The sequence below is a fragment of the Ustilaginoidea virens genome, chromosome 2 (genome assembly GCF_000687475.1).
Source record: "Ustilaginoidea virens chromosome 2, complete sequence".
In the NCBI taxonomy this organism is placed as follows: Eukaryota; Fungi; Ascomycota; class Sordariomycetes; order Hypocreales; family Clavicipitaceae; genus Ustilaginoidea; species Ustilaginoidea virens.
The window spans coordinates 3,955,651-3,977,701 of record NC_057317.1 but is presented as its reverse complement, the minus strand read 5'-3'; the positions used below and the strand labels follow the sequence as shown (position 1 = coordinate 3,977,701).

The 22,051-nt window shown below is 54.7% G+C and overlaps 10 protein-coding genes across 10 annotated transcripts; 8 read left to right on the top strand and 2 right to left on the bottom strand.

Annotated features, from left to right (window-relative positions):
* Positions 1–676: 676 nt before the first annotated feature.
* Positions 677–2,207, top strand: UV8b_02863 (uncharacterized protein; the record flags this gene model as incomplete). Its single annotated transcript, XM_043140361.1, has 3 exons — positions 677–803; positions 871–1,727; positions 1,779–2,207. The coding sequence occupies 3 exons, from the start codon at positions 677–679 to the stop codon at positions 2,205–2,207; spliced, it is 1,413 nt and encodes a 470-aa protein (XP_042996295.1).
* Positions 2,208–2,846: 639 nt separating this feature from the next.
* Positions 2,847–3,811, top strand: UV8b_02862 (uncharacterized protein; the record flags this gene model as incomplete). The annotated part of the gene is made up of 2 exons (XM_043140360.1): positions 2,847–2,988; positions 3,081–3,811. 2 exons carry the CDS (start codon positions 2,847–2,849, stop codon positions 3,809–3,811), a joined length of 873 nt encoding a protein of 290 aa, XP_042996294.1.
* A 1,233-nt stretch (positions 3,812–5,044) lies between these two features.
* UV8b_02861 (uncharacterized protein) lies at positions 5,045–8,086 on the top strand (the record flags this gene model as incomplete). The annotated part of the gene is made up of 2 exons (XM_043140359.1): positions 5,045–5,095; positions 5,306–8,086. 2 exons carry the CDS (start codon positions 5,045–5,047, stop codon positions 8,084–8,086), a joined length of 2,832 nt encoding a protein of 943 aa, XP_042996293.1.
* A 1,423-nt stretch (positions 8,087–9,509) lies between these two features.
* On the top strand, positions 9,510–10,749 carry UV8b_02860 (uncharacterized protein; the record flags this gene model as incomplete). Its single annotated transcript, XM_043140358.1, has 2 exons — positions 9,510–9,624; positions 9,752–10,749. The coding sequence occupies 2 exons, from the start codon at positions 9,510–9,512 to the stop codon at positions 10,747–10,749; spliced, it is 1,113 nt and encodes a 370-aa protein (XP_042996292.1).
* A 200-nt stretch (positions 10,750–10,949) lies between these two features.
* UV8b_02859 (uncharacterized protein) lies at positions 10,950–12,233 on the bottom strand (the record flags this gene model as incomplete). Its single annotated transcript, XM_043140357.1, has 2 exons — positions 10,950–12,031; positions 12,122–12,233. 2 exons carry the CDS (start codon positions 12,231–12,233, stop codon positions 10,950–10,952), a joined length of 1,194 nt encoding a protein of 397 aa, XP_042996291.1.
* Positions 12,234–12,526: 293 nt separating this feature from the next.
* UV8b_02858 (uncharacterized protein) lies at positions 12,527–13,250 on the top strand (the record flags this gene model as incomplete). Its single annotated transcript, XM_043140356.1, has 2 exons — positions 12,527–12,671; positions 12,742–13,250. 2 exons carry the CDS (start codon positions 12,527–12,529, stop codon positions 13,248–13,250), a joined length of 654 nt encoding a protein of 217 aa, XP_042996290.1.
* Positions 13,251–14,394: 1,144 nt separating this feature from the next.
* Positions 14,395–16,675, top strand: UV8b_02857 (uncharacterized protein; the record flags this gene model as incomplete). The annotated part of the gene is made up of 4 exons (XM_043140355.1): positions 14,395–14,453; positions 14,576–14,642; positions 14,715–15,694; positions 15,796–16,675. The coding sequence occupies 4 exons, from the start codon at positions 14,395–14,397 to the stop codon at positions 16,673–16,675; spliced, it is 1,986 nt and encodes a 661-aa protein (XP_042996289.1).
* A 561-nt stretch (positions 16,676–17,236) lies between these two features.
* Positions 17,237–19,140, top strand: UV8b_02856 (uncharacterized protein; the record flags this gene model as incomplete). The annotated part of the gene is made up of 2 exons (XM_043140354.1): positions 17,237–18,922; positions 19,108–19,140. The coding sequence occupies 2 exons, from the start codon at positions 17,237–17,239 to the stop codon at positions 19,138–19,140; spliced, it is 1,719 nt and encodes a 572-aa protein (XP_042996288.1).
* Positions 19,141–19,911: 771 nt separating this feature from the next.
* UV8b_02855 (uncharacterized protein) lies at positions 19,912–20,971 on the top strand (the record flags this gene model as incomplete). The annotated part of the gene is made up of 4 exons (XM_043140353.1): positions 19,912–19,942; positions 20,073–20,129; positions 20,193–20,580; positions 20,641–20,971. 4 exons carry the CDS (start codon positions 19,912–19,914, stop codon positions 20,969–20,971), a joined length of 807 nt encoding a protein of 268 aa, XP_042996287.1.
* Positions 20,972–21,236: 265 nt separating this feature from the next.
* Positions 21,237–21,741, bottom strand: UV8b_02854 (uncharacterized protein; the record flags this gene model as incomplete). The annotated part of the gene is made up of 3 exons (XM_043140352.1): positions 21,237–21,556; positions 21,638–21,681; positions 21,737–21,741. 3 exons carry the CDS (start codon positions 21,739–21,741, stop codon positions 21,237–21,239), a joined length of 369 nt encoding a protein of 122 aa, XP_042996286.1.
* Between the last annotated feature and the right edge of the window lie 310 nt (positions 21,742–22,051).

Genomic DNA, 22,051 nt, shown 5'->3' with positions numbered 1-22,051 from the left:
TATTGCATTCTTCAAGTGAACACCAAGGTCGATATAAGCCAGGGGCAAAAGAGCAAAACAGCCTGCCGTGGGTTTGGTTTATTCAACTTATCCAGCCAGATCAGGGGCTTGGATTGGATGTGGATGGCATCATGATAGAGCCGACACCACCATTTTATGCTTGTACTTCAATCGAAGCGAAACCACGAGCTGTTTGTTTGCTGGGCGATTACTCCGTATACTTCGCAGTACTTTTTACGTACTGCCTCCTCGTCTGCCGCGGCTGCTTGCCTCAGGGAAGGATCGGCATGGCATCTGCGTTCCTGGCATTAGTCAGCTGCGCATGGCACATGCGAACTTGTCTCGGAGAATGACATGTCGATCCTGGCCTTCCATGCCTTCCGGGATTTCCCCTTCTTGATCCCTTTCCGATCCGACACGGTAGTAAGAATGACGCAGTTGCTTCCTATCTACGCCGGAGACGGATATCGATTAAATTCTCTACTTAATTTATCTGGTACTGGCTGAAGAAATGGCCGGGCGCTTTCCGCTTTCCGCTTTCCGATTTTCCTTGCATCAAGACCTGAGTGCTTTGTAGGTAGTCGTTGGCAGCTGATGAGTCAATTCATCCATTAACCTATTTCCGACAAATCTGGCCTAGATTTTAAAGTTTGTGTCGAGGTGGATAGCCGTCGTGATGGAGGGTCTGAACTCGTTGCCACGTCGAAGCCTGATGAGGCTGTCCCGGACTCCGAACCAGTCGATACTTTCTCGCACGGGTTTTGACCTAGCCGGCATTCAAAGGCGACTTGGCACAAAAAATGGTGAATTGCCAAGCTCTGAATGGCCGCCGCCGCAGTCGAGAAAGCTGACAAGTCCGGTATTTAGCAGCCGACAGAGAACGCATCGTCATACTCGGTTCTGGATGGGCCGGTTACGCGGCTGCCCGTACCCTCTCGCCATCCAAAACGTGTAGAGTTCTCATCTCACCTCGCTCTCACTTTGCTTTCACACCTCTGCTTGCATCTACTTCCGTCGGAACACTTGAATTCCGCGCGGCCGTCGAACCTGTGCGTCGACTCGGGCTGGATGAGTTTCATCAGGGATGGGCTTCGGCCATCGACTTTAACAACAAAGTCGTTCGAGTCGAGGCCAATGAGCGCGGGGACGTGAGCGCCGCCACGAACCAGCCTCAGGTAAAGGGGGAAGAATTCGACGTCAAGTACGACAGGCTCATCATTGCTGTGGGCTGCTACAGCCAGACGTTTGGCATCCAAGGCGTCAAAGAGCATGCCCATTTTCTGAGAGACGTGGGAGATGCGCGAGCCATTCGGCTGCAGATTCTCCAGGCGTTTGAGACGGCGGATCTGCCGACCACCCCCGATGAAGAGAGGAAGAAGTTGCTTCACTTTGCCGTTGTAGGTGGTGGGCCAACAGGTATAGAGTTTGCTGCCGAACTACACGACCTTATCAAAGAGGACCTGTCGAGAATGTACCCGGGTCTGCCGGGTTACTGCGCAATCACCGTTTACGACATCGCTCCCAAAGTCTTGCCCATGTTTGACGCCAAGCTGGCGGCTTATGCGACTGAGACGTTTCACAGACAAGGCATCCGCGTCAAAACCGAACACCATCTCACGCGGATTCGTCGCCAGGGGCGAACCCTCATGCTTCAGATCAAAGAGGAGCCCGAAGAAGTCGGTGCCAGTATCGTTGTCTGGAGCACCGGTCTCATGCAGAACCCGCTCGTGGAGCAGATCACCGAGACGGAAATCGACGGCATCGGCTGAATCGCCAAGGATCCCAAAACCGGCGGCATCGTCACAAACTCGAGACTGCAGGTGCAGCTTCAGCCCGCAAAGGGCCATCCCGGCACCGAGACGTTGAAGGACGTCTACGCCATAGGCGACTGCATTTCCGTTCAAGGGGGCGGCTACCCTGCCACGGCCCAGGTTGCTTCCCAACAAGCAGTATACCTGGCAAAGCAACTGAATAAGCCTCAAGGCTTCTCGAGGCCCTTTCACTTTAGGAATTGGGGAGTAATGACGTATCTTGGTGGCTGGAGGGCAATTCACCAGAGCAGGGCGGACAATCTGAAGGGCTGGGCGGCCTGGGTGCTGTGGAGAACGGCCTATCTTACGAGAAGTATGAGCTTGAGGAACAAAATCCTGATACCGGTGTATTGGGCCATGACGTGGATTTTCGGGAGGGACATTTCGAGGTTTTAGGCATGGACCCGACAGGTGACGGGGGGAGCCACGCGGCCAGTTTAGAATTAAAGCGACGAATTGTTTATTACATGATAGCAAATACAGACAAATACAACCGGTGACCGAATTGAGGGCTCTTCTTCTGTTTATTTTTTATTTTATTTTATTTTTTTTTTTTTTTTGCCTTGCGAAGGGCTCTTGGGCGAATATGAAGGCCCGGTAGAACTGTTCCATCTTTACATCTGTCTATCTAGCAGCAAAGACGGGCTTCTGTGTTTGGCAGCACCCGAGTTTGTCCTTCCGTAATCATCCGTTTGTCAAATCGTCAATGCCCCATCCCATCCCATCCCCACCCCCACCCACATACCCATCATACCCATACCCACCCCCTTCCCTTCTCTGGACGAGACGATCCATCCATCATCGGCTCCCAAGCTCTCAGAGCCGACGTTTTCCATGCCAGACCAGACCAGACCCGAAGTAGTAAGTACCTAACGGAGCAGCAAATCAGGGCAACCATCTTTTGTCCAATCCCGCTCCTGTTGATAGTCCCCCTTCATTGCTTCGTCCGAACTTGTCTGTGCGATTGCTCGGTGGACGCTTTCTCTCTGCTTGGTTGCGTCAAGAGGCTACACTACAGTTGGAGACCCGTCAACCATGAATGCTCTACGGTTCGTCAGACCTGTCGCGGCTCGGGTTCCGTTCCAGCGCTCAACTCTGCCTCGCGTGGTTCGCGCATACAGCTCCGAGTCGTTCGAATACATCCAGACGTCTACCCCGAGGCCTGGTGTTGGACAAGGTGCCCATTCCCTTATTTCCCGTTCCCAGCTGCTGCCCCTGCCTAGGTCCGCTGCCGTCTGGTAGTGGCGGGAAATCTAACAGCCCGCACAGTCACGCTGAACCGGCCCAAGGCCCTCAACGCCCTCTGCACCCCGCTGGTCGACGAGCTGAACGACGCCCTCAACGGATTCAACGCCTCGGATGAGACGCGCGTCATCGTCCTCACCGGCTCGCAAAGGGCGTTTGCCGCGGGCGCCGACATCAAAGAAATGGCGCCCCTGACCTTTTCCGACGCCTACACCAAGTCCTTCATCGAGTCGTGGTCGCTCTTGACCACGCAGATCAAGAAGCCCATCATTGCCGCCGTGTCGGGCCACGCTCTCGGAGGAGGCTGCGAGCTCGCCATGATGTGCGACCTGATTTACTGCACGGAAAATGCAAACTTTGGCCAGCCCGAGGTCAAGCTCGGCACGATCCCCGGCGCGGGTGGCAGCCAGCGCCTGACCCGAGCCATCGGCAAGGCCAAGGCTATGGAGCTGATCCTGACGGGAAAGTCCTTTTCTGGCGCCGAAGCCGAGAGGTGGGGTGTTGCTGCCAGAACGTTCCCGACGTACGAGGTTCTGATGGAGGAGACGCTCAAGACTGCCGAGACCATCGCCGGATACTCCAAGGTAGCCGTCCAAGCTTGCAAGGAGGTGGTCAATAAGAGCCAAGACCTTGCTCTGCGAGACGGCGTTGAGTTTGAGCGACGCGTCTTCCACAGCTTGTTTGGAAGCCAGGACCAGAAGATTGGTATGAAGGCGTTTGCGGAGAAGAACAAGGCCGAATGGACACATTCGTAGGAGGATGCGGCCCCCCCTTCGCCCCCCTTTGCTTTTGGAGAAATGGTGGACAATACACACATGTCACGTTTTTTTTCAAATATGCACTAGTTGAGTTGATTTTCTTATCCGAACGAGTGTCCCGTTCCTCCTCGCACGTGTGCTGTCTGGAGCCATTGCAGCCAAAGCTTTCGTCTTCACCGACAGTTCAGTTCATACTGCTCTGCTCGGTACTTGTTCTTGTCGACTTGGCACGGAGTACCTAGCCCCGGGGTCCTGGTAAGTAGGTACCTATTTGGGCATGAATGGGATCTGAGGGGAGAAGTCTGTACGCAATTCGTCTCCCCTGCACACCTCCCAGCTACGTGGTGGTGTTCTGGTCTTCTTTCTAGACAAGTTCTGCCGTCGCTCGCTCAAACCTTGGGACCTTTTGGATCAGATCAATTGCTTCGTCCCCACCATCGGGGTCTGCTTGTCCAAAACCAGACTGACCCGAGCCCAAGTACGGGTCCGGGTCTGGCCAGCCAACGTCAGGTCCTGACTGGACCGACCAAGCGAGATTCGACTGCCCACTGCCCACTGCCCACTGCCCAGGTGAGCGTAAGGGCGATCCAAAATCCGTGACCGGCAGGGCGTCGAGTCAGATTGTTTCCATCACTCTGCACGTTAAGGAGGTACTTGCCCGCCGAGTACCAGCTGTACTCCGTACCTCGCTCCTGTGCGCAGCTCGACGTGGACCCAAGCCCCCCGCCGCATCGACTCGGATGTCATTGCTAGGGGCGCCGCCAACTGGAACCCACTGGAACCGCGCCCCGCACACTGCCGCATCGCTCCCATCGCTCCCATCGCTCCCATCGCTCCCATCGCTCCCATCGCTCCCATCGCTCCCATCGCTCCCATCGCTCCCGCCAGCCACCTGGCGCCCGCCCCCTCGGTCACCCCTCGGTCAACCCCCCTCGGTGGACAGACCAGACGTGGACAGACCAGACCACAACCAGGCTGGGCCAAGCTGGAGGCTTGCCCCGCCCCACACCTCCCGAGGTGACCTACCCGCGGTGTAGATCTTTGCCTCTGCTTTATCCACCTCCTCTACCAAGTACGAAGCAGGAGGTCGATCGATTCGGAGTAGCCTTGGGGAGGTTCAACTGGTAGATAAATATCCCCAATCCTCTTTCTTCTCTCTACCGCCGACGCCGCGCGCACAGAGCCAGCTCAGCACTTGGACTTCTGCGGCCTGTGTGTGTTTTAACATGCATGGATTCTCGACAGCCCAGCCTGGACCTGGAGAAGGAGCTGACGTGCTCGGTATGATGACTCAAATATCCCCCCCCCTCTTCCCCCCCCCGGCGCCGCCTCACGTCCGTGATGGGATTCAATGTGAAATGACACACATCCAAGCATCACCTCCTCCTGCCCCTTTTCCATCATCGAAAGTAAGCTTCTTGATGGCTTCTAGCTAACCTGACTTGTCTTTTTCTCTTTTTTTTTTCCTTTTTTTTTTTTTTTCGCACGCAGATTTGCACGGAGCTCCTTTACCAGCCTCTCACCTTGCTTGACTGTCTCCATACCTTCTGCGGAGCTTGCCTGAAGGAATGGTTTCGCTTTCAAGCCGCCAAAGCAGAAAGGGCGCCAACACCGCCATCTCATCAGAATGCCATCTTCACCTGCCCATCATGCCGCAGCTTCGTCCGAGAAACGAAGCACAACGCCACCGTGGTCACCTTGCTCGACATGTTCGTTACGGCAAATCCTGCCAAGGCTCGGTCCGAAGCCGACAAGGAAGAAATGATGGCCAAGTACAAGCCCGGAGATCAAGTGTTGCCGAAGCTCAACGCTCGGAGGAAAACAAGGCACGAGCGGCGCGCGGACGAGGAAGATCGTCGTCTGGTGGACCAAGTTCGAGAAATGAGCTTCCGCGAGACCATCCCCGGGCAGAGTCTGCAAGAGGCTACCCCACGTCGTCGCCACAGTCGGTCGGTCGCGGCCACATCGCGGCCTGCCAGACACCGCAGCTCCAACTCGCGCCGTCGAATCGCCAGGGATTCTGCGAATCCGCCTCGCAGTGATGACTCTAGTCGCCAAGACTCCGATACCAGCGGGGGGGCGCTTGATCACCGACGAAGAAGGAGACAAAGCGACAGCCGGCAGCGTCGCGTTGAGCACCAATCCTCCCTCAGATCTCTCATTGGGACGTCCGAAATGAGCGACCGCGATATTGAGCGGGAGATTGAGGAATTCGCCCGTCAGATCCAAGAGGAAGGACTCTTGGATGGACTTGACCTGGATAATATTGACCTGAGCCGAGACGATGAACTAAGCCGACGCATCACGGACGCCTATAGACGCCGGCAGAGAGAACGGTCTCGCAACGAATCATCCCGACGGCATGCCTCCAGTAGCAGCAATGCCGATGCTAGAAACCCGCCAGAGGCTGCTCAGACAGACACCAGGCTGAGGGTATCGGAAAACAGATCTAGTTCCCGATCCCGCGGCAGCTCCAGGTCAGCAAGCAGGCATGCCCAGCCCGACGACAGAAGCCGACCTCCGCCAGCAGGGCCAACAAGCCTCGAAGCGAGAGACCTGGCAAGGCGCCCAAGACGGAGGACGGCAAGCAGCGGCCGCAGTGTGACGGCACCCATCTTTCCCTTGGCACGTGAAGGGCGCCTAGCTGCCCGTTCTCAAACAGACTTGGATGTGGATGTGCGATCCCACACGTCGGACCTTGCAGCAGCTCCACGGCAGAACCTTGGCGAATCCCAATCCCGCAATTCCAGCTCCCAGTCCGTACCTGTCTCATCACATGCAACCAATGATCTGTCCCCTACCACGGCGTCTGGTAACAATGCCTCCTTTGCCAGTCGGGTGCCCCAGTGGAACCCCAACATACAGGACTCACCACCGCCGCCAACAACAGCCTTGCCGATTCATGAGCAAGCCGAGGTCCGGAGCAGCAGAGCTCATCCGCCAGCAGAACTAGCCATTGTGCATTCTTCTGCGTCTAGTCCGTTGAGCAGTCCAACCGCCTCCGCTGGCCATCAGCGAGCAAGATCTCAACTCTACCCTGAGCCTTGCATCAACTGCTCGAGATGCAACAAGCAACATATAGAGTACGAGCTGCACTACCATTGCGCCACATGCGCGGGTGGGCAGTGGAACATTTGTCTCGGCTGTTACAGGTCGGGGAAAGGATGCCAGTACTGGTTCGGTTTTGGCTACGGAGCGTGGAAGAAGTGGGAAAAGATGCGGCAGCAAGGGGATGAATCACTGGCAGCGCCGCACATGCTCACAGCGAGTCGCTACCTGCCCCCTCCTTCCTCGCAGGGCGGAGCTGATGGCAGAAGGACGCTGACAACGGACGATCCCAAGGGCAGGCTGGAGACGGGCACATTCTGCGCGCGGTGCATGGCCTGCACCAACGATTGCTACTGGCGCTGCGATGTCTGCAACGAGGGGGATTGGGGGTTCTGCAACGATTGCGTCAACCAAGGCCGCTCATGCACACACATGCTGCTTCCCCTGACCCATGAAGCTGAACAAGCAACTGGCCGACCGCGAAGCCCCAGATCCCCAGGGCGTCCACCCACCGCCACCATCTACAGCGGGCCTCAGGCGACGAGTATCGGACCTTTCAAGCCGCTCACCTTCAGCACCAGGTGCGACATATGCCAAGACCCCATACCGCCGTCTCACGTTCGCTACCACTGCTCCGGCTGCACGAGTGCCCTGGTGCCGGATGCTCCTCCAGGTGACTACGACATCTGCTCGTCCTGCTACAACGGCCTGGTTTCGAGCGCGCAAATCAGTCCCGAGAACGGCCATTCTGGCTGGAGGCGTTGCCTGAACGGACACAGAATGGCGGTCATTGGGTTTACCGAAGGCAAGGTCGGGCAGTGGCGATTTGTTGAAAGGGATATCGTGGGTGGTCACGCCCTCCGTTCGGAGCCCTTTGAAGATGCCGACCACAAGGAGCAGGGGCTGCAGAAGTGGTCTTGGAAGAATGGCAGCGAGAGATGGGAGCGGCTCGCCACCAAGGAAGTGTCGGCTGCGGCGCCCACGTCGGTCCCGTCCGCCTCGTTTGCGCAAAGCTTCCCACCGGATGGCGGTGCGGGCATGAGGGCGAATGCTCGCTGGGCATGGTACCCCCAGGCCGGATCCGAGGACGAATTGTTGTTTCCAAAGGGCGCGGAGGTTCAAGAGATTGAGGATGTTAACGGAGATTGGTTCTTTGGCACTTACATGGGGGCCAAGGGGCTGTTCCCCGCTCCGTATGTGCGGATGAGCCAGCAACCATCATGACTTTTACGTATTTACGTATTATGAAATACCCATAATAATCACGCTGGCCTTGCGATGTGTGCTGTTTGAGTAAAGTAATGGATGCTTATTGCTGCGTGCGTGCTCTGGCCTTGCGATGTGCGCTGTTGAATATAGCAATGGAAGTTTCTTGTTGCTTGCTCTGGCCTTCGGATGTATGCTGTATGAAGACGGTAATAGATGTTTCTTCCTGTGTGCGGGCTCTGGCCTTGCCTCGTGACAGCTTTTCCAATGGGGTGGATGCGTGTTTAAGACGGCTGAACAGACGAAGAATGACGCAAAAGAGATCTTGGATAGCATACAATGTGCTGATACCATCAAAATGTTATGGTTTTTGGCAATACTTGTCAAGCCAGAGGATATTTACCTGCCGACGTCAGCGGGAGAAAACGCCCAAGCCAAGCACACGATCCTACAGTGATAACGTCTAGTCAGCGCTAATACCGTCTTGAGCGTGGGCACGTAATGACGCAAGCAAGTTGGGCGGTTCAGAACGTGCCTCGGCAGACTGTTGGTGTTGCATTGTAAACAGGAAGCCAGCCCGGGTTGCTACGCGTGGGGTGTGAGGTCTATAGCTACCATTACTCGCACTCCAATCATAATCAGCTGCGATGGGCAGTTCCATTCGGTCGAGTAGTATAGCGGTTAGAACGATCGCCTCACAGCCCGGGCTGGGAGTCCGCGATAGATCCGGGTTCGACTCCCGGCTCGACTATAATTTTTGAGCGAGATTCGCTCTGGCGACTTTTCCTGGCTTTTTCTTTTTGATTTGAAAATGGAAAATTTCGAGGCCGTCCCTGGACCGCCTCATTCATCCGTTTTAGAGTTTCGGAATATCTACTGCATGGGCTTAGGTGGTGTCATGGCGGTGGAGCACAACGCTGATGGATCACAGCATGTCGCTCGCTAATGACGACCGCACAGCCACAGCTACCCTGTACTGAGGACAATGCTGCGGAACCGACAAAATCGTCCGTGAATTAGCATGTCTATCTACACTGCATACATACATGGGCATCAGCAATCCCATTTTTGCTGCAAACCTTCCCGTCTGTGCTGATGCGTCAATTGGCCGATTCCCATGACTCGCAGGTTCCCAGATCAAACAACGGCCATAGCTTGACCGACACAGCAAGCCGGGCTGCCGGGAGCAGATGGCGTGATCGCATGCCGCGCCCTTGTCGGTCCCCACACCCACAGCACGGCGGAAGTCGCCCGGGTACAGGTCAACCACGACGAGCCGACCGACGTCGCCCATCCTCGCAGCTCGTACGTGGCTGGGCCACGTCGCAGGCACGAAGCGCAGACGGCTCAACCTGAACGCGGATCTCCCGAGCAGTCCGCCTCCTTGGCATCGCCGCAGCCTCCCTCCTGCCCTCCTGCACCAGACTGCACAACCGCAGTTATGCTGCGACACAGCGCCGCGAGGCTCGCAGCTGCAGCCGTCAAGGCCGCCGAACCGACAGCCCACACGGTGGCCGTGTCCAGAGCCCAGGGCGTTTCTCAAGGCTTGACTGGAGGTGTGTGTGATTGCGACCGATTTGCAATATTGCATGCGTGCGCGGCCTTTTTGCAAAAAAAATAAAAATAAAAAAAAATAAAAAAAAAGCCAACTGACGTTGAGGGTTTCTCCGCCAACATAAACAGCCATCGGCAACACCCCCCTCATCCGGCTGAACAGACTGTCCGAAGAAACCGGCTGCGAGGTGCTAGGCAAGGCCGAGTTCATGAACCCAGGCGGCTCCGTCAAGGACCGCGCCGCTCTCTACGTGGTCAAGGACGCCGAGGAACGCGGGCTCCTCCGCCCGGGGGGCACCGTTGTCGAGGGAACCGCCGGCAACACGGGCATCGGCCTCGCCCACGTCTGCCGGTCCCGCGGCTACAAGCTCGTCATCTACATGCCCGACACGCAGTCCCAGGGCAAAATCGACCTCCTCCGCCTGCTCGGCGCCCAGGTGCACCCCGTGCCCGCCGTGGCGTTTGACAACCCCCAAAACTACAACCACCAGGCCCGACGGCACGCCGAGCGTCTCGACAACGCCGTGTGGACGAACCAGTTCGACAACACGGCCAACCGGCGGGCGCACATCGAGACGACGGGCCCGGAGATTTGGGCGCAGACCCTGGGCACCGTGGACGCCTTCACCTGCGCCACGGGCACGGCGGGCACGCTGGCCGGCGTCACCAGGTACCTGAAGAGCGTCTCGGGCGGCAGGGTCAAGAGCTTCCTGGCCGACCCGCCGGGCAGCGTCTTGCACTCGTACATCGGCTCCGGGGGCGAGTTGGCCGAGCGGACGGGGTCCAGCATCACCGAAGGCATCGGCCAGGGCCGCATCACGGACAACCTCCAGCCCGATGTTGGCCTGCTGGACGGGTCGCTGCACATCTCGGACGAGAAGAGCATCGAGATGGTCTACCGGTGCCTGGACGAGGAAGGCCTGTACCTCGGCGCGAGCTCGGCGCTGAATGTTGTCGCGGCCAAGGAGGTTGCGGAGAAGATGGGCAGGGGCCACAAGGTCGTTACCGTGCTGTGCGACGGAGCGTACCGCTACGCCGATCGCCTCTTCAGCCGCAAGTGGTTGCAAGAGAAGAAGCTCCTGGGGGCGATTCCTCGTCATCTGGAAAAGTACGTCGTTTTGCCGTGACGTGACCAAGCCGCTGTTTGGAATTAAAATACTTGGACCGCACACACCAGGGCAAAAGATTAATTTCTTCTCTCCTTTTTTTACTATTTTTATTTTTATTCTTATTCTTTATTTGTAAAAAGATCACCACAAGACTCTCTATGCTGCATGCCCAATAAACTGTTCTGACAAATCTTCCTTCTTCCATTATATATTTGCCTTCACACGGCCTCGTCGCCGACGGCTAGCCAGCTGGGTTTTGCTCCCATGACCTTTTCATACTCATCCACCCACATATCTGATTTTGTCCTGATCCCACCGGCAAAGTCTCGAAGATGCGAGGTCAAGGCGGTCGAAATCGCCGACAGCCCCTGGGCTTCATCCCCAAGAATCTCCTGCGCAATCTCGATGCCTTTGATATTTTGCGCCAGCACCTGCACGTAAGAGCTGACGTTGAGAGCTCGCGGGATGTAGTTGCTCTTCTGGGCAGCATCCCTCTCCGCAGCCGGGGTGAGCTTGGCAATTTCTGCCACTTCAAGTAGATCCTTGTTCGCCGCATCCCCCCAGAGAGAAACCAAGAGAGCTACTTCATCCCGGAGAAGGTTCAAGTCCCGCTCCGAAGCTGCTCCGAGGCGCGCCGCGGACGCTCTCGCAAAGAGCGTCATTCCACGGACCAGCGGTGAAAAGTGCAGCCGTTGCCGGGTTTGCGCGTCATCCACAGTGTGCTCTGGTCTCTGCAACAGGTCCAACACCATTTCCGTCCATGTCAGGGCCTGCTTCGTTTCAGGGCCATCCGGGGTCTCCCTAGCGGCCTTGGAGATTTTGTCGTTGATAAAGGCGAAGACTCTTGCGACGACCTCGGGATTCTTTAGGGTGAACCCGGTCTTGTCGGATTGCTTTGCGCATTCGATTACCGCAAATATCTGCCCCCGCGTCCCGGCTACGCGGACAATCTTGCCCAAGTGTTTGGCCTTCAAGCGGATGCCAGCCCTCCTGTAACCGGCCAGAAGAGGGCCCAGGTTCGTCCAGTCCTCGGGGGTGTGCATGTGTTCCAACGCCCTGGACAGCGCCTTTTTCGAGTTTTCAACGTCCTTGAAGCGGTCGATCGAGGAGAACTTGTGCTCCAGCCCGTCTACTTCGATGATGATTGGGTTTTGCTCCAGGTATGATCGCTTCTTGGGATCAAACACAATTCTGCGTTGCTTTTCGGGCAGGTAAGCCGGTAGGATTATTTTCTCTTGAATCATTTTGAGAACATTTCTCAACTCGTCGTTTTCCGTCTCCGAGAAGACGGCCCGGACAGCTACAGAGATTGGAGTTAGCTGGCGATACGACAGCCTTGACCAATTGGTGGTAAGGAGGAGGAAAAGAAAAAGAAACAGCATCACCGTACAGCGGGAGGTTGTCGAGCTAAAAGGTCGACGTGTGGCCAAAGGCAGACTCGGCATGTGGAAAACATAGCGCTCTATTGAGCCGAGGGCTGATGCGGCTGCCTGCCTTGTCATGTTGGCTTTCATCTACAGAGTTCTTGGAAGGAGTGTCAATGCCAAAAAGTTTCCGCCGCCCATGTCAGTCAGGTCTTGCCGTACGGAGTACTTGTTGCCGTGAAGGAAGCCCGAGCAGGGGAGGGTGGGTCAGGATCGAGCTGCGCGGGGCCAATCAGGCAGCAGCATTGCGGACGACCTTTTCTCCCCCAAAGGGGGGTTTCGTAAGAGAAGCTTTTGTGACGGTACGACTCAGGCATCTCCTTCTTTTTCTTCCCATTGATGAAGCTGGTTGCTTGCCATCGCCATCCGCAATGAGTTTTGCACCTGCGAGGCGGTCACTCGGCTGCCTAAAGTCTTGTTTCCGGCAAGCGAGACAGCAGAAGACGGCTCAGCGCAGCCTGGCCACGACGGCCGAAGCCCCTTCATCAAACGAAACCGCAATCACGCAGAGGCAACGTATGGAACACATTCGACGGCCTCCCAGCCGACGATCGATCCAACTCTACTAACGGTATTGCCAACGCAGGAGCATTGCGCGAAAAGGTCGGCAACTTTCAAGTGTGGCCTCAGATTCCCTCTGTTCGATCGACAAACCCCGATCCCATGCCCGTCCTGCGCCAGCAACAAATCACGGCATTGGACCCTACCGGCGCCAGATCGCGTTTGTTTTCCAAGGAACATGCCGACAGCGCCAAGGTTGGCGATGTTCTCATGGTGACAACGAAATCCGGGGAGCCTTTCTCAGGCGCATTTATCCAAATTCGCCGTCGCGGCGTCGACACCGCCATCCTGCTGCGAGGTCAAATGATGAAGACGGGGGTGGAGATGTGGTTCAAGATCTACAGCCCCTCCGTCACAGGCATCGACATCATATGGCGCCGACCGAAGAGAGCAAGGAGAGCAAGGCTGACGTACATGCGCCAGCCTAAGCATGACATGGGCGGTGTTGACGAGCTCGTGTCTGCGTGGAGGAAGGAGAGATATGCTCTGCGCTCAAAGTCGAAGCAGACGGGCGCAAAGAAGGCCGGAAAATAAGGGCAACGGGTTTTTTCGATTATAGCGAATTTTCATGGTTTCCAAAGCCGCAAACAGGGTTGCCGCCCCAAGAAAGAAAAAAACATGAAGAACAAAAAGAACAAAAAGAATAAAATACCAGATCACACGCCTACCTGTCCCCTATTTCACACGAGGTTGCAAACAAGCCTTGAACGCATTCACGAGATGACGATACATTGTCCAGGCAATTGCCAGAAAATAAACCGAAAACGATGCTGGGACGGCCACATTCAGTGGTGACTAAATAAGATGCCTAGGTACACCCACTAAGGTAGGTAAGTAGGTAGGTATTTCTCAGTTGTTCGCAATACCGGGCAGTCTTCTGGCATAACGGCAGGTCCCTTTGCAGGCCTGCATTATAATTAGCAGCCACAAGCAATCGATCAGGATGCATCAAATGCCTTCCCAGCGAGGTATTGGCGATGCTGACGACTGGCACAAACCACATGATGATGATCCATACGGAGTAGCCAAGTTTAGAATCTGGACGAAGCCAAGTGGGACCCTCAACGTTGCCCAGCCCACCGAAACCGCTGTAAAGCTTGACGCTGCCCAATGACAGCAACCGACTTCAGGGGCTTTTGCCGATAAGGTCGCCCGCCGCCCAGCAACCTGGCAGGTGCGGCCGGGGGTGAGGGAGGGAGGCTCCAAACTTGTTGACATCAATGCCTTGCCGGCCCTGCACATACTCTGATGGAGAGCAGCCTCATGAGTTAACCACGGCTTGGACCTTTCATGCCACATCATACCCAAAATCGACATCGACCACGTCTTTCCACCTGTCAACTTTTATCTACCACTTCAAGTCTTCAAGTGCCGCCGATTTCGACTGTAGCCAACTTCCTCTCTTACGGCCTCTATTCCACACCCCAGAACAAACAGCCTTCTCCCCCCCCCCCCCCCCCGGTTAGGCGGAGTAGGCAGGACAAGGGAGCAAGCAGCTGCAGGCTGCGCGTCGTCCACAGCGGTCAAGACGTAACGGGCCACTATTAGGCTCCAACAACAGGCAACAGATTATAAGGGTCTCGAAAAGTCCACTAGACTCGGAGAACATCCAGGAGTTCATTGCACGGCGGGCGCTCTTGCTGCGTTGCAACCCGTGACCGAATGAGCGTTGGTCAAGATGACGACACTAGAACAGCAGAGATGGATTAATGTCCAACAAAAGACGTTTACAAAATGGTATGCTGTAACAGACATTGCACCGTGGAGAGTTATCAACGAGCGACCTAAATTGGGGCGCAGAGGTCCGAAAATGATGCTCACGAAAAATTGGTCAACTGACAAGCTCTGTTATTCCGCAGGCTGAACACGAAGTTAATTTCAAGAGGCCTCGAGGTCAGGGACCTAGTCAAAGACTTCAGCGATGGTGTACGTCGCAACTGTTTTCGCGAGATCCGGCCATCTTAAACATGTGTCATGAAACTGAAGGACGGGTTCTAGGTCATGCTTATCCACCTCCTTGAATCTCTCTCCAACGAGTCCCTCGGCCGGTACGCCTCGAAGCCAAAGTTACGGGTCCAAAAGTTTGAAAATGCCAACCTAGCCCTTGACTTTATCAAGTGCCGTGGTATTCAAATGACGAATATCGGCGCAGAGGACATTGTTGATGGCAACCGCAAGATTGTCCTTGGACTCATCTGGACCCTCATCCTTCGATTCACCATCAGCGACATCAATGAAGAGGGCATGTCTGCCAAGGAAGGCCTGCTGCTATGGTGCCAGAGGAAGACGGCCTGTTATGATGAGGTTGAAGTGCGAGACTTTAGCGCGAGCTGGAACGACGGGCTCGCCTTTTGTGCCTTGCTGGACATCCACAGACCAGACCTGATCGATTATGACTCCCTAGACAAATCGGACCATCGCGGAAACATGCAACTGGCCTTCGACATTGCTCACAAGGAAATCGGCATCCCGCGCCTCTTGGACGTGGAGGACGTCTGCGACGTGCCAAAGCCTGATGAACGAAGTTTGATGACGTACATTGCATATTGGTTTCACGCCTTTTCTCAAATGGAAAAGGTTGAGAATGCCGGCAGGCGCGTTGAGAAGTTCATCAACAACATGCAAGGCGCATGGGAGATGCAGAGTGCTTATGAAAAGAGAATGAAGGAGCTTCTGGAGGCCTTGCGACGCCAGGTCAAGGAGTGGGAATCGGCTCAATTCGAGGGAACGTACGCAGACGCAAAAGCTCAGGCCAAGAATTTCGCCACGTACAAAAGAGGCCAAAAACGGGACTGGGTTGCTGAGAAGAGCGATCTTGCCACCCTCCTTGGCAACATCAAAACCAAGTTGGGAACGTATCGATTACGGCCGTATGACCCTCCGGCAGAACTTAGCTTGGAGGCACTGGATAGGGATTGGGGAACACTGACCAGGACGGAAATGTCGCGTGCACAATTGATCAACGAAACCATTCGCGAGTAAGTGAAACCGCTGACACCGTCGATACTTGCATCATTTAATTATTGCAGAAAAAGAAGAAGAAGAGGAAGAAGGAGGCTGAACCAAGGATGTCGTATAGCATAAAAAACGCCCTACGAAAGTCGTTCGCTGATAAAGCTAATGACTTTGCAATGGCACTCAACACAATGCAATTGGCCATTTCTGGGCTCGACGGCGATGTGGAAGACCAGTGGCATCACGTCAAGAAGCTCAGCGACAACTTGCCGCCGCTGGACCGTTACCTGGAAACAATAGAGGCTGTGGATGCCAAATGCCACGAGGCAAACATTGAAGAGAACGACTTCACGACATACACATACGATGAATTGGCTTACGAACTGGGGCTTGTCAAGCTGTCAGTGCAAAAAAAGCTGTCGTTCTTGGAGAATCAGATGGTGGCTCGAAGCATGACCAATCTCACGCCCATCCAACTGGAGGAGTTTGAGAGCGTCTTTCGTCATTTTGACCGAGACAATTCAAATTCCCTCCACGAACTAGAGTTTGGCGCCGCTCTGGCTTCTCTCGGCTTGGTGTTTTCAGAGGAAGAGATGCACGACTACTTCATGGAGACATCCAACGGCCGCGATGAAGTAACCTTTGAGCAATTCATCCGGTTCATGGTCGACGTCACCGAGGATCAAAATACGGCAGAACAGGTGTTCCAGTCGTTCCGTGAAGTTGCCGACGGCAAGCCATACGTTACGGAAATGGACTTGCGGCATAGTTTAGTGCCGGACGAAGTTATCGATAAACTGGTCGAAATAATGCCTCCCCACAAGGGACCGGACATGTCCCAAGATCGCGGACAACCGCAATACGACTACATCTCATTTATGGAAAAGATGATTGACGTTGAAGACAACCCGGATGACGTGCCGATGCACGTTTTGAAGGATCGGACTAATCTCGGCGACACGAGTCCGCGAAAAGGGTCCAAGACAAACGGTCTTCATGGTTGACTGTGCGGGGACTGTGGCAAGGTATTATCGTTAGTCCTGAATCCTGGCGGTGGCAATTTCTGTACATACCTTAGGTACATAGCGTCTTTAATCCGGTTATTTTGGGAGGTTGACACCGATTACCTGTTACTTTTAAAGCATGGGATGGGCATAGGTTTTTATTGTCGATATTGACTGAGCAGGGGTTTTTTTTTTTTTTTTTTTGACTGGACTGGCTATTGGCAACAGTTGGCAACGGTCGACGATAAGAGATGGAAGGTTCTGATAGTGTTTGTGAAAGTAATAAGGGCCAACAAAGAATTGTAAAAAGCCTTGTGCCTGTGCCTGACCTTGTATGCTTCTGTTGTGACTTGTCGTCCTACGTTGACTCACTCACCCCCTTGCCCCCCTTGCCCATCCCACCCCACCCCCCCACCCCACCCCCCCCCACCTTACAATCCATTATGCACACGCCCAAATAACCACCCCAACGGGTCCTTTTCTTTCAAGTTAGCCCCTTCCTCACTTACATTTGCTCATCACCATCCGCAACCCACACAGCATTGCACAGTATAAGCAGCCATGGCAACTCCGGCAAATCTCTTGCGGCGTGCTGGAACCGGAGATTGCATCAGAGTTAAGGGTCTCTTGGCCCCAGTGGCTAGCAGCAACCTCGCCAGGTCGGGCATTTCTAAAAGAGCGGCCGCCTGCTCTCCGTCCTCTCTATCCTCCTCTCCATCGCCAGCCTTGCAGGTGTCTTGCCCCAATGCGGTTCGCAGATCATCACGGCCCTTTTCCAGCACATCGCCTACCCGATTGGCGAAGCTTACGACTGAGACGTATCCTACCTTGGCACGAGATGCCAGGTTTGCCAAGCTGACGCCAGAACATGTGGCCTTTTTCAGGGAACTGCTGGGCCAGGACTCGGCCGTGATTGACGGAGTCAATGCTGATGCTGCGGCTGACATGGAGCCATTCAACGAGGACTGGATGCACAAGTACAAGGGGCAATGCAGCCTCGTGCTGAAGCCAGGGTCAGCCGAGGACGTGAGCAGAATTCTGAGATACTGCACTGAAAACATGCTTGCCGTAGTTCCCCAGGGCGGGAATACCGGTCTTGTGGGCGGTTCGGTTCCCGTGTTTGACGAGATTGTCATCAGCTTGGCTAGAATGAATAAGATCCATTCGTTTGACGACATGAGCGGCTCTCTTGTTCTTGATGCTGGGTGCATCTTGGAAGTGGCGGACCAGTACGTTGCGCAAAGGGGCTACATCTTCCCCTTGGACCTAGGGGCCAAAGGTTCTTGTCATGTCGGCGGCAATGTCTCGACGAATGCGGGAGGTTTGCGCCTCCTCCGTTACGGGAGCCTTCATGGGACTGTTCTGGGCATGGAGGTTGTCTTGCCGAACGGCACCATCATGGACGATATGTGCACGCTGCGAAAGAACAACACAGGATATGACCTGAAACAACTGTTCATTGGGGCGGAAGGTACGCTGGGCATCATCACCAAGCTGGTCGTTCAGTGCGCTCAGCGTTCGCCTGCTGTCAACGTGGCTTTGTTCGGTTTGGAATCTTACGAGAAGGCCCAGAAGGCTTTTCGGGAGGCGAAGCTCCAGCTTTCCGAGATTTTGTCGGCGTTTGAGCTCATGGACGGGACAAGCCAGCGACTTGTGCACAAGGTTCGCGGCGGCACAAAGCCGTTGGAAGGTGACTATCCCTTTTACTGCCTGATTGAGACGAGTGGTTCCAATAGCGACCACGATTACGACAAGCTGGAAAAGTTTTTGGAACATGTCATGTCAAGTGATATTATTGCCGATGGCGTGGTCGCCCAAGATGCCACACAGAGCAAAACACTTTGGAGCTGGCGTGAAGGCATCACCGAGTGTATCGGGCACTGGGGGGGTACCTACAAGTACGACGTTTCCATACCCTTGTCGGACATGTATTCCATCGTCGACGACGTCAAGGCAAGGCTATGCAAGGCTGGTCTCCTCGGCGACACCGTCCAGCACCCAGTCGTCGATGTCGTCGGCTATGGCCACATGGGTGACTCAAACCTCCACCTTAACATTTGTGTGCGCAAATACACCAAACAAGTGGAAGAGGTTTTGGAGCCGTACATTTACGAGTGGATCAAGAAACGGCAAGGCAGTATCAGTGCTGAGCACGGTCTTGGCCTGGCCAAGAAGAAGTATATCGGATACAGCCGGAATGAGACCATGATTGGTCTCATGAAGCAGACCAAAGCGCTGTATGATCCGGTGAGTCATATTTCGTGCAGCATGACGGCGATTTGGGTTGCCGCATTCGGTTTGGTGTCAAGGCTTCCCTTCTCCTCTGTTCGCTTGATTTGCGTCGTTGACGCCCGTCTTACACTCCCTGTGGTTGCTGGATGTGCTTATTCAATGAGCGAGCTTGAGCTTGAATGATACTAACGGCTCCCCAGATGGGTATTATGAACCCCTACAAATACATCTAGTCGGTCAATGGAGAGCCAGAATATGCTCGAAGTCGGCAATGACAAATATCAACAACAACAACCACAGCAACCCTACACTCGCTCGCCGCGCTGAAAATAAAGAACAAGCAAGTGAGATGGAGGTGCGTTGAAAAAGTACATGAGACCGAATGTGGCGACGCGGCATACCGTAGACTCGGCAAAGCGGAAAACTGTTGGATTAGGTACTTGGGAGCCTAGGATGACGAGTCCTACATAACATTGTTGGATTGATTGAGTCCATGGTGTGCTACCAAGGTAGAAGGAAGCTAGATAGAACTTTAGAGGCTTGCCATCGCCCACCCATTACGGAGGACATTTACATAAATGTTCAGAATATAAATCGTCGGGCTTCAATGCCAACGCACCGATGACTGCTGTCACGAAAACCTCAAAATACCGAAACTTGTCTGGGATGGGGACGAATGCGACAAGGCGCGACACAGTGTGTAGTTGACACTGTGCACTCGGCTCCGCATTCAAGTTGTTCCGCGGGCAAAGCTCCAGCAGCGCCCCTCCCGTACCCAGTACTTGCTTGGGCCAATCCGTCCATGCGTACGGAGTAGAGGTAGGCAGGCTGCCAGTCTGACGAAGCTCCCTCCAAACAAACAAGTCCACCATAAGCAAACAGAGAGGTACAAACCAACGGATTTCTTCGACGAAAGCCTTGCTTGCCTACCGCTTCTAGTTTTCCCGTACAGTTCACCCACGACCAAGGCGACGCGAAACCCGAATCCGGGTTGTGACCACATAATGGCTTCTGGTTACGACAGAGCTCTGTCTGGTGCGTGACGATAACCCACCCCTACCTCACCTCAAACATTGACTAATGGGTCACATGTACGCACAGTCTTCAGGTTCGAGGCTCCCGCATATCCTTTTGGCGATGCGAAAGAATCCTTTCTAACACTGAGGCAGTCCGGATGGACACGTCTTCCAGGTCGAATATGCCGGTGAAGCGGTCAAAAGAGGTGAGAGTCGTTCTGCAATCTGCAACCGGCTGTGTTGTGAAAACAGCTAATGGCCGAGCCAAGGGACCTGCGCCGTCGGCGTCAAGGGCAAGAACGTCGTTGTGCTTGGATGCGAGAAGCGATCAGCCATGAAGTTACAAGACACCCGCATCACGCCGTCCAAGATTCAGCTCCTCGACACCCATGCCGCTTTGGCTTTCGCCGGCCTCAATGCTGATGCCAGAATCCTGGTCGACAAGGCACGTTTGGAAGCCCAGTCTCACCGTCTGTCGGTGGAGGATCCCGTCACCATTGATTACATTACCAAGCACGTCGCAGGTGTGCAGCAACGATACACCCAGGCTGGCGGTGTTCGACCATTTGGTATCAGCACGCTTGTTGTGGGTTTCGACCCTGGCAGCAAAGTTCCCAGACTTTACCAGACGGAGCCGTCTGGCATCTACTCGGCATGGTACGCTCACATTTGGGGGAAACTGACTCACGATTCAGCACATACTGACGCCTTGTTCAGGAAAGCAAATGCCATTGGCCGGTCGAGCAAAACGGTCCGCGAGTTTCTGGAGCGCAACTACAAGGAGGAAATGGACCGAGAGGCCACCATTCGACTGGCCATCAAGTCTCTGCTGGAGGTAGTGCAGACTGGCGCCAAAAACATCGAGATTGCTCTTATGGCTCCTGGTGTCGCCATGGAGATTCTACCAACCGATGAAATCGAGGGATATGTGAAGGAGATTGAGCAGGAAAAGCAAGAAGAAGCTACCAAGAAGAAAACGGGACGGGCGCCCGCAACTGGAAGCACAGCCATCCCCACGAGAGGAGCCACCGACTCGGCTGCTGAGTGATGGGTTGTCCAAGGAGACATACGACGGGTGTTGGATGGGAGAGGCATTTACGCGGTATCGCTAGTATACTGCAATACCATTGTATTAATGAACACAACCGTCAATGTGCAGTGCGAGACCGTTTTGCAATGGCTATCCATCATTCTTCCACGCGAGGGGGTATAGAAGCAGTCGACGCCAAAAAAAAAAAAAAAAGTAGAGGGAAGAAAAGACGAAAGATAGAGCTCATTATCGCATCAAGTCAAAACACCAGCAAGATGGCTAATCAACCTAATTTGTCTGCGTCCTCGTCTGGGTCGAACATGGTCCGGTACCCCTGCTGCCGCACACGCTCATCTTTGAGCATTTTGTTGTTTACTCTTACGTCCTCGCTCTCTATGGACAGAGCAGCTTGCGGCGTCTTGGCATCAATGACGAAGTGGTTATCGCAGTGCGGACAGTACTCGTCGCTCTCTTCGAATACCTGGGCATCTTTGCGGAAGCATTTCTTGCACTTTTTGCAGGCGAACACCATTTCGAGGCTCTGAAGCAGGGGGTGCTTTTCTTGCTCACGATGACAGTCGGCGCAGTCGAACCATTTTCGGCCTAGGGGGAAATTTTCCGAAAGTCAGCAACAATGTCTTGCAGGGGAAACGTCGGGACGTCTTGGAAACGGGGTTGACGGACAGCATGGCGACCGGATGGAAACTTGCGCGTTGAGGATATGCTTGCTAAGCGGGGCGTCAATAGGGGAGCAAAAGCGATGGAGCTCCGAGGTATCCTTACCACATGCTGAGATTTGAGCTTGACTGCAGGATTGACAGGCTCGCAAAGTTGTGGTCTTGACGGATGCAGAAAGGTTGTCGAGTCTAGCGTCAGAATTCTGGCGGGGTTGACAGAGGGATTGTGATGCAATTTGCCGTATGTCTCCATCCAATGTCTCCATCCAAAACAAAGTCGCATCTACCCCAAGTTAGTCAGCAGTGAGCAACCTTGACGCCAGAAAGACGTGGAAGCCTTGCCTGCATCCATGATCCATCCACATTGCCCACCTGCCAGCTTCGTCGACCCCTACTCATGACGCTCCGTTCTTTCGCGAGC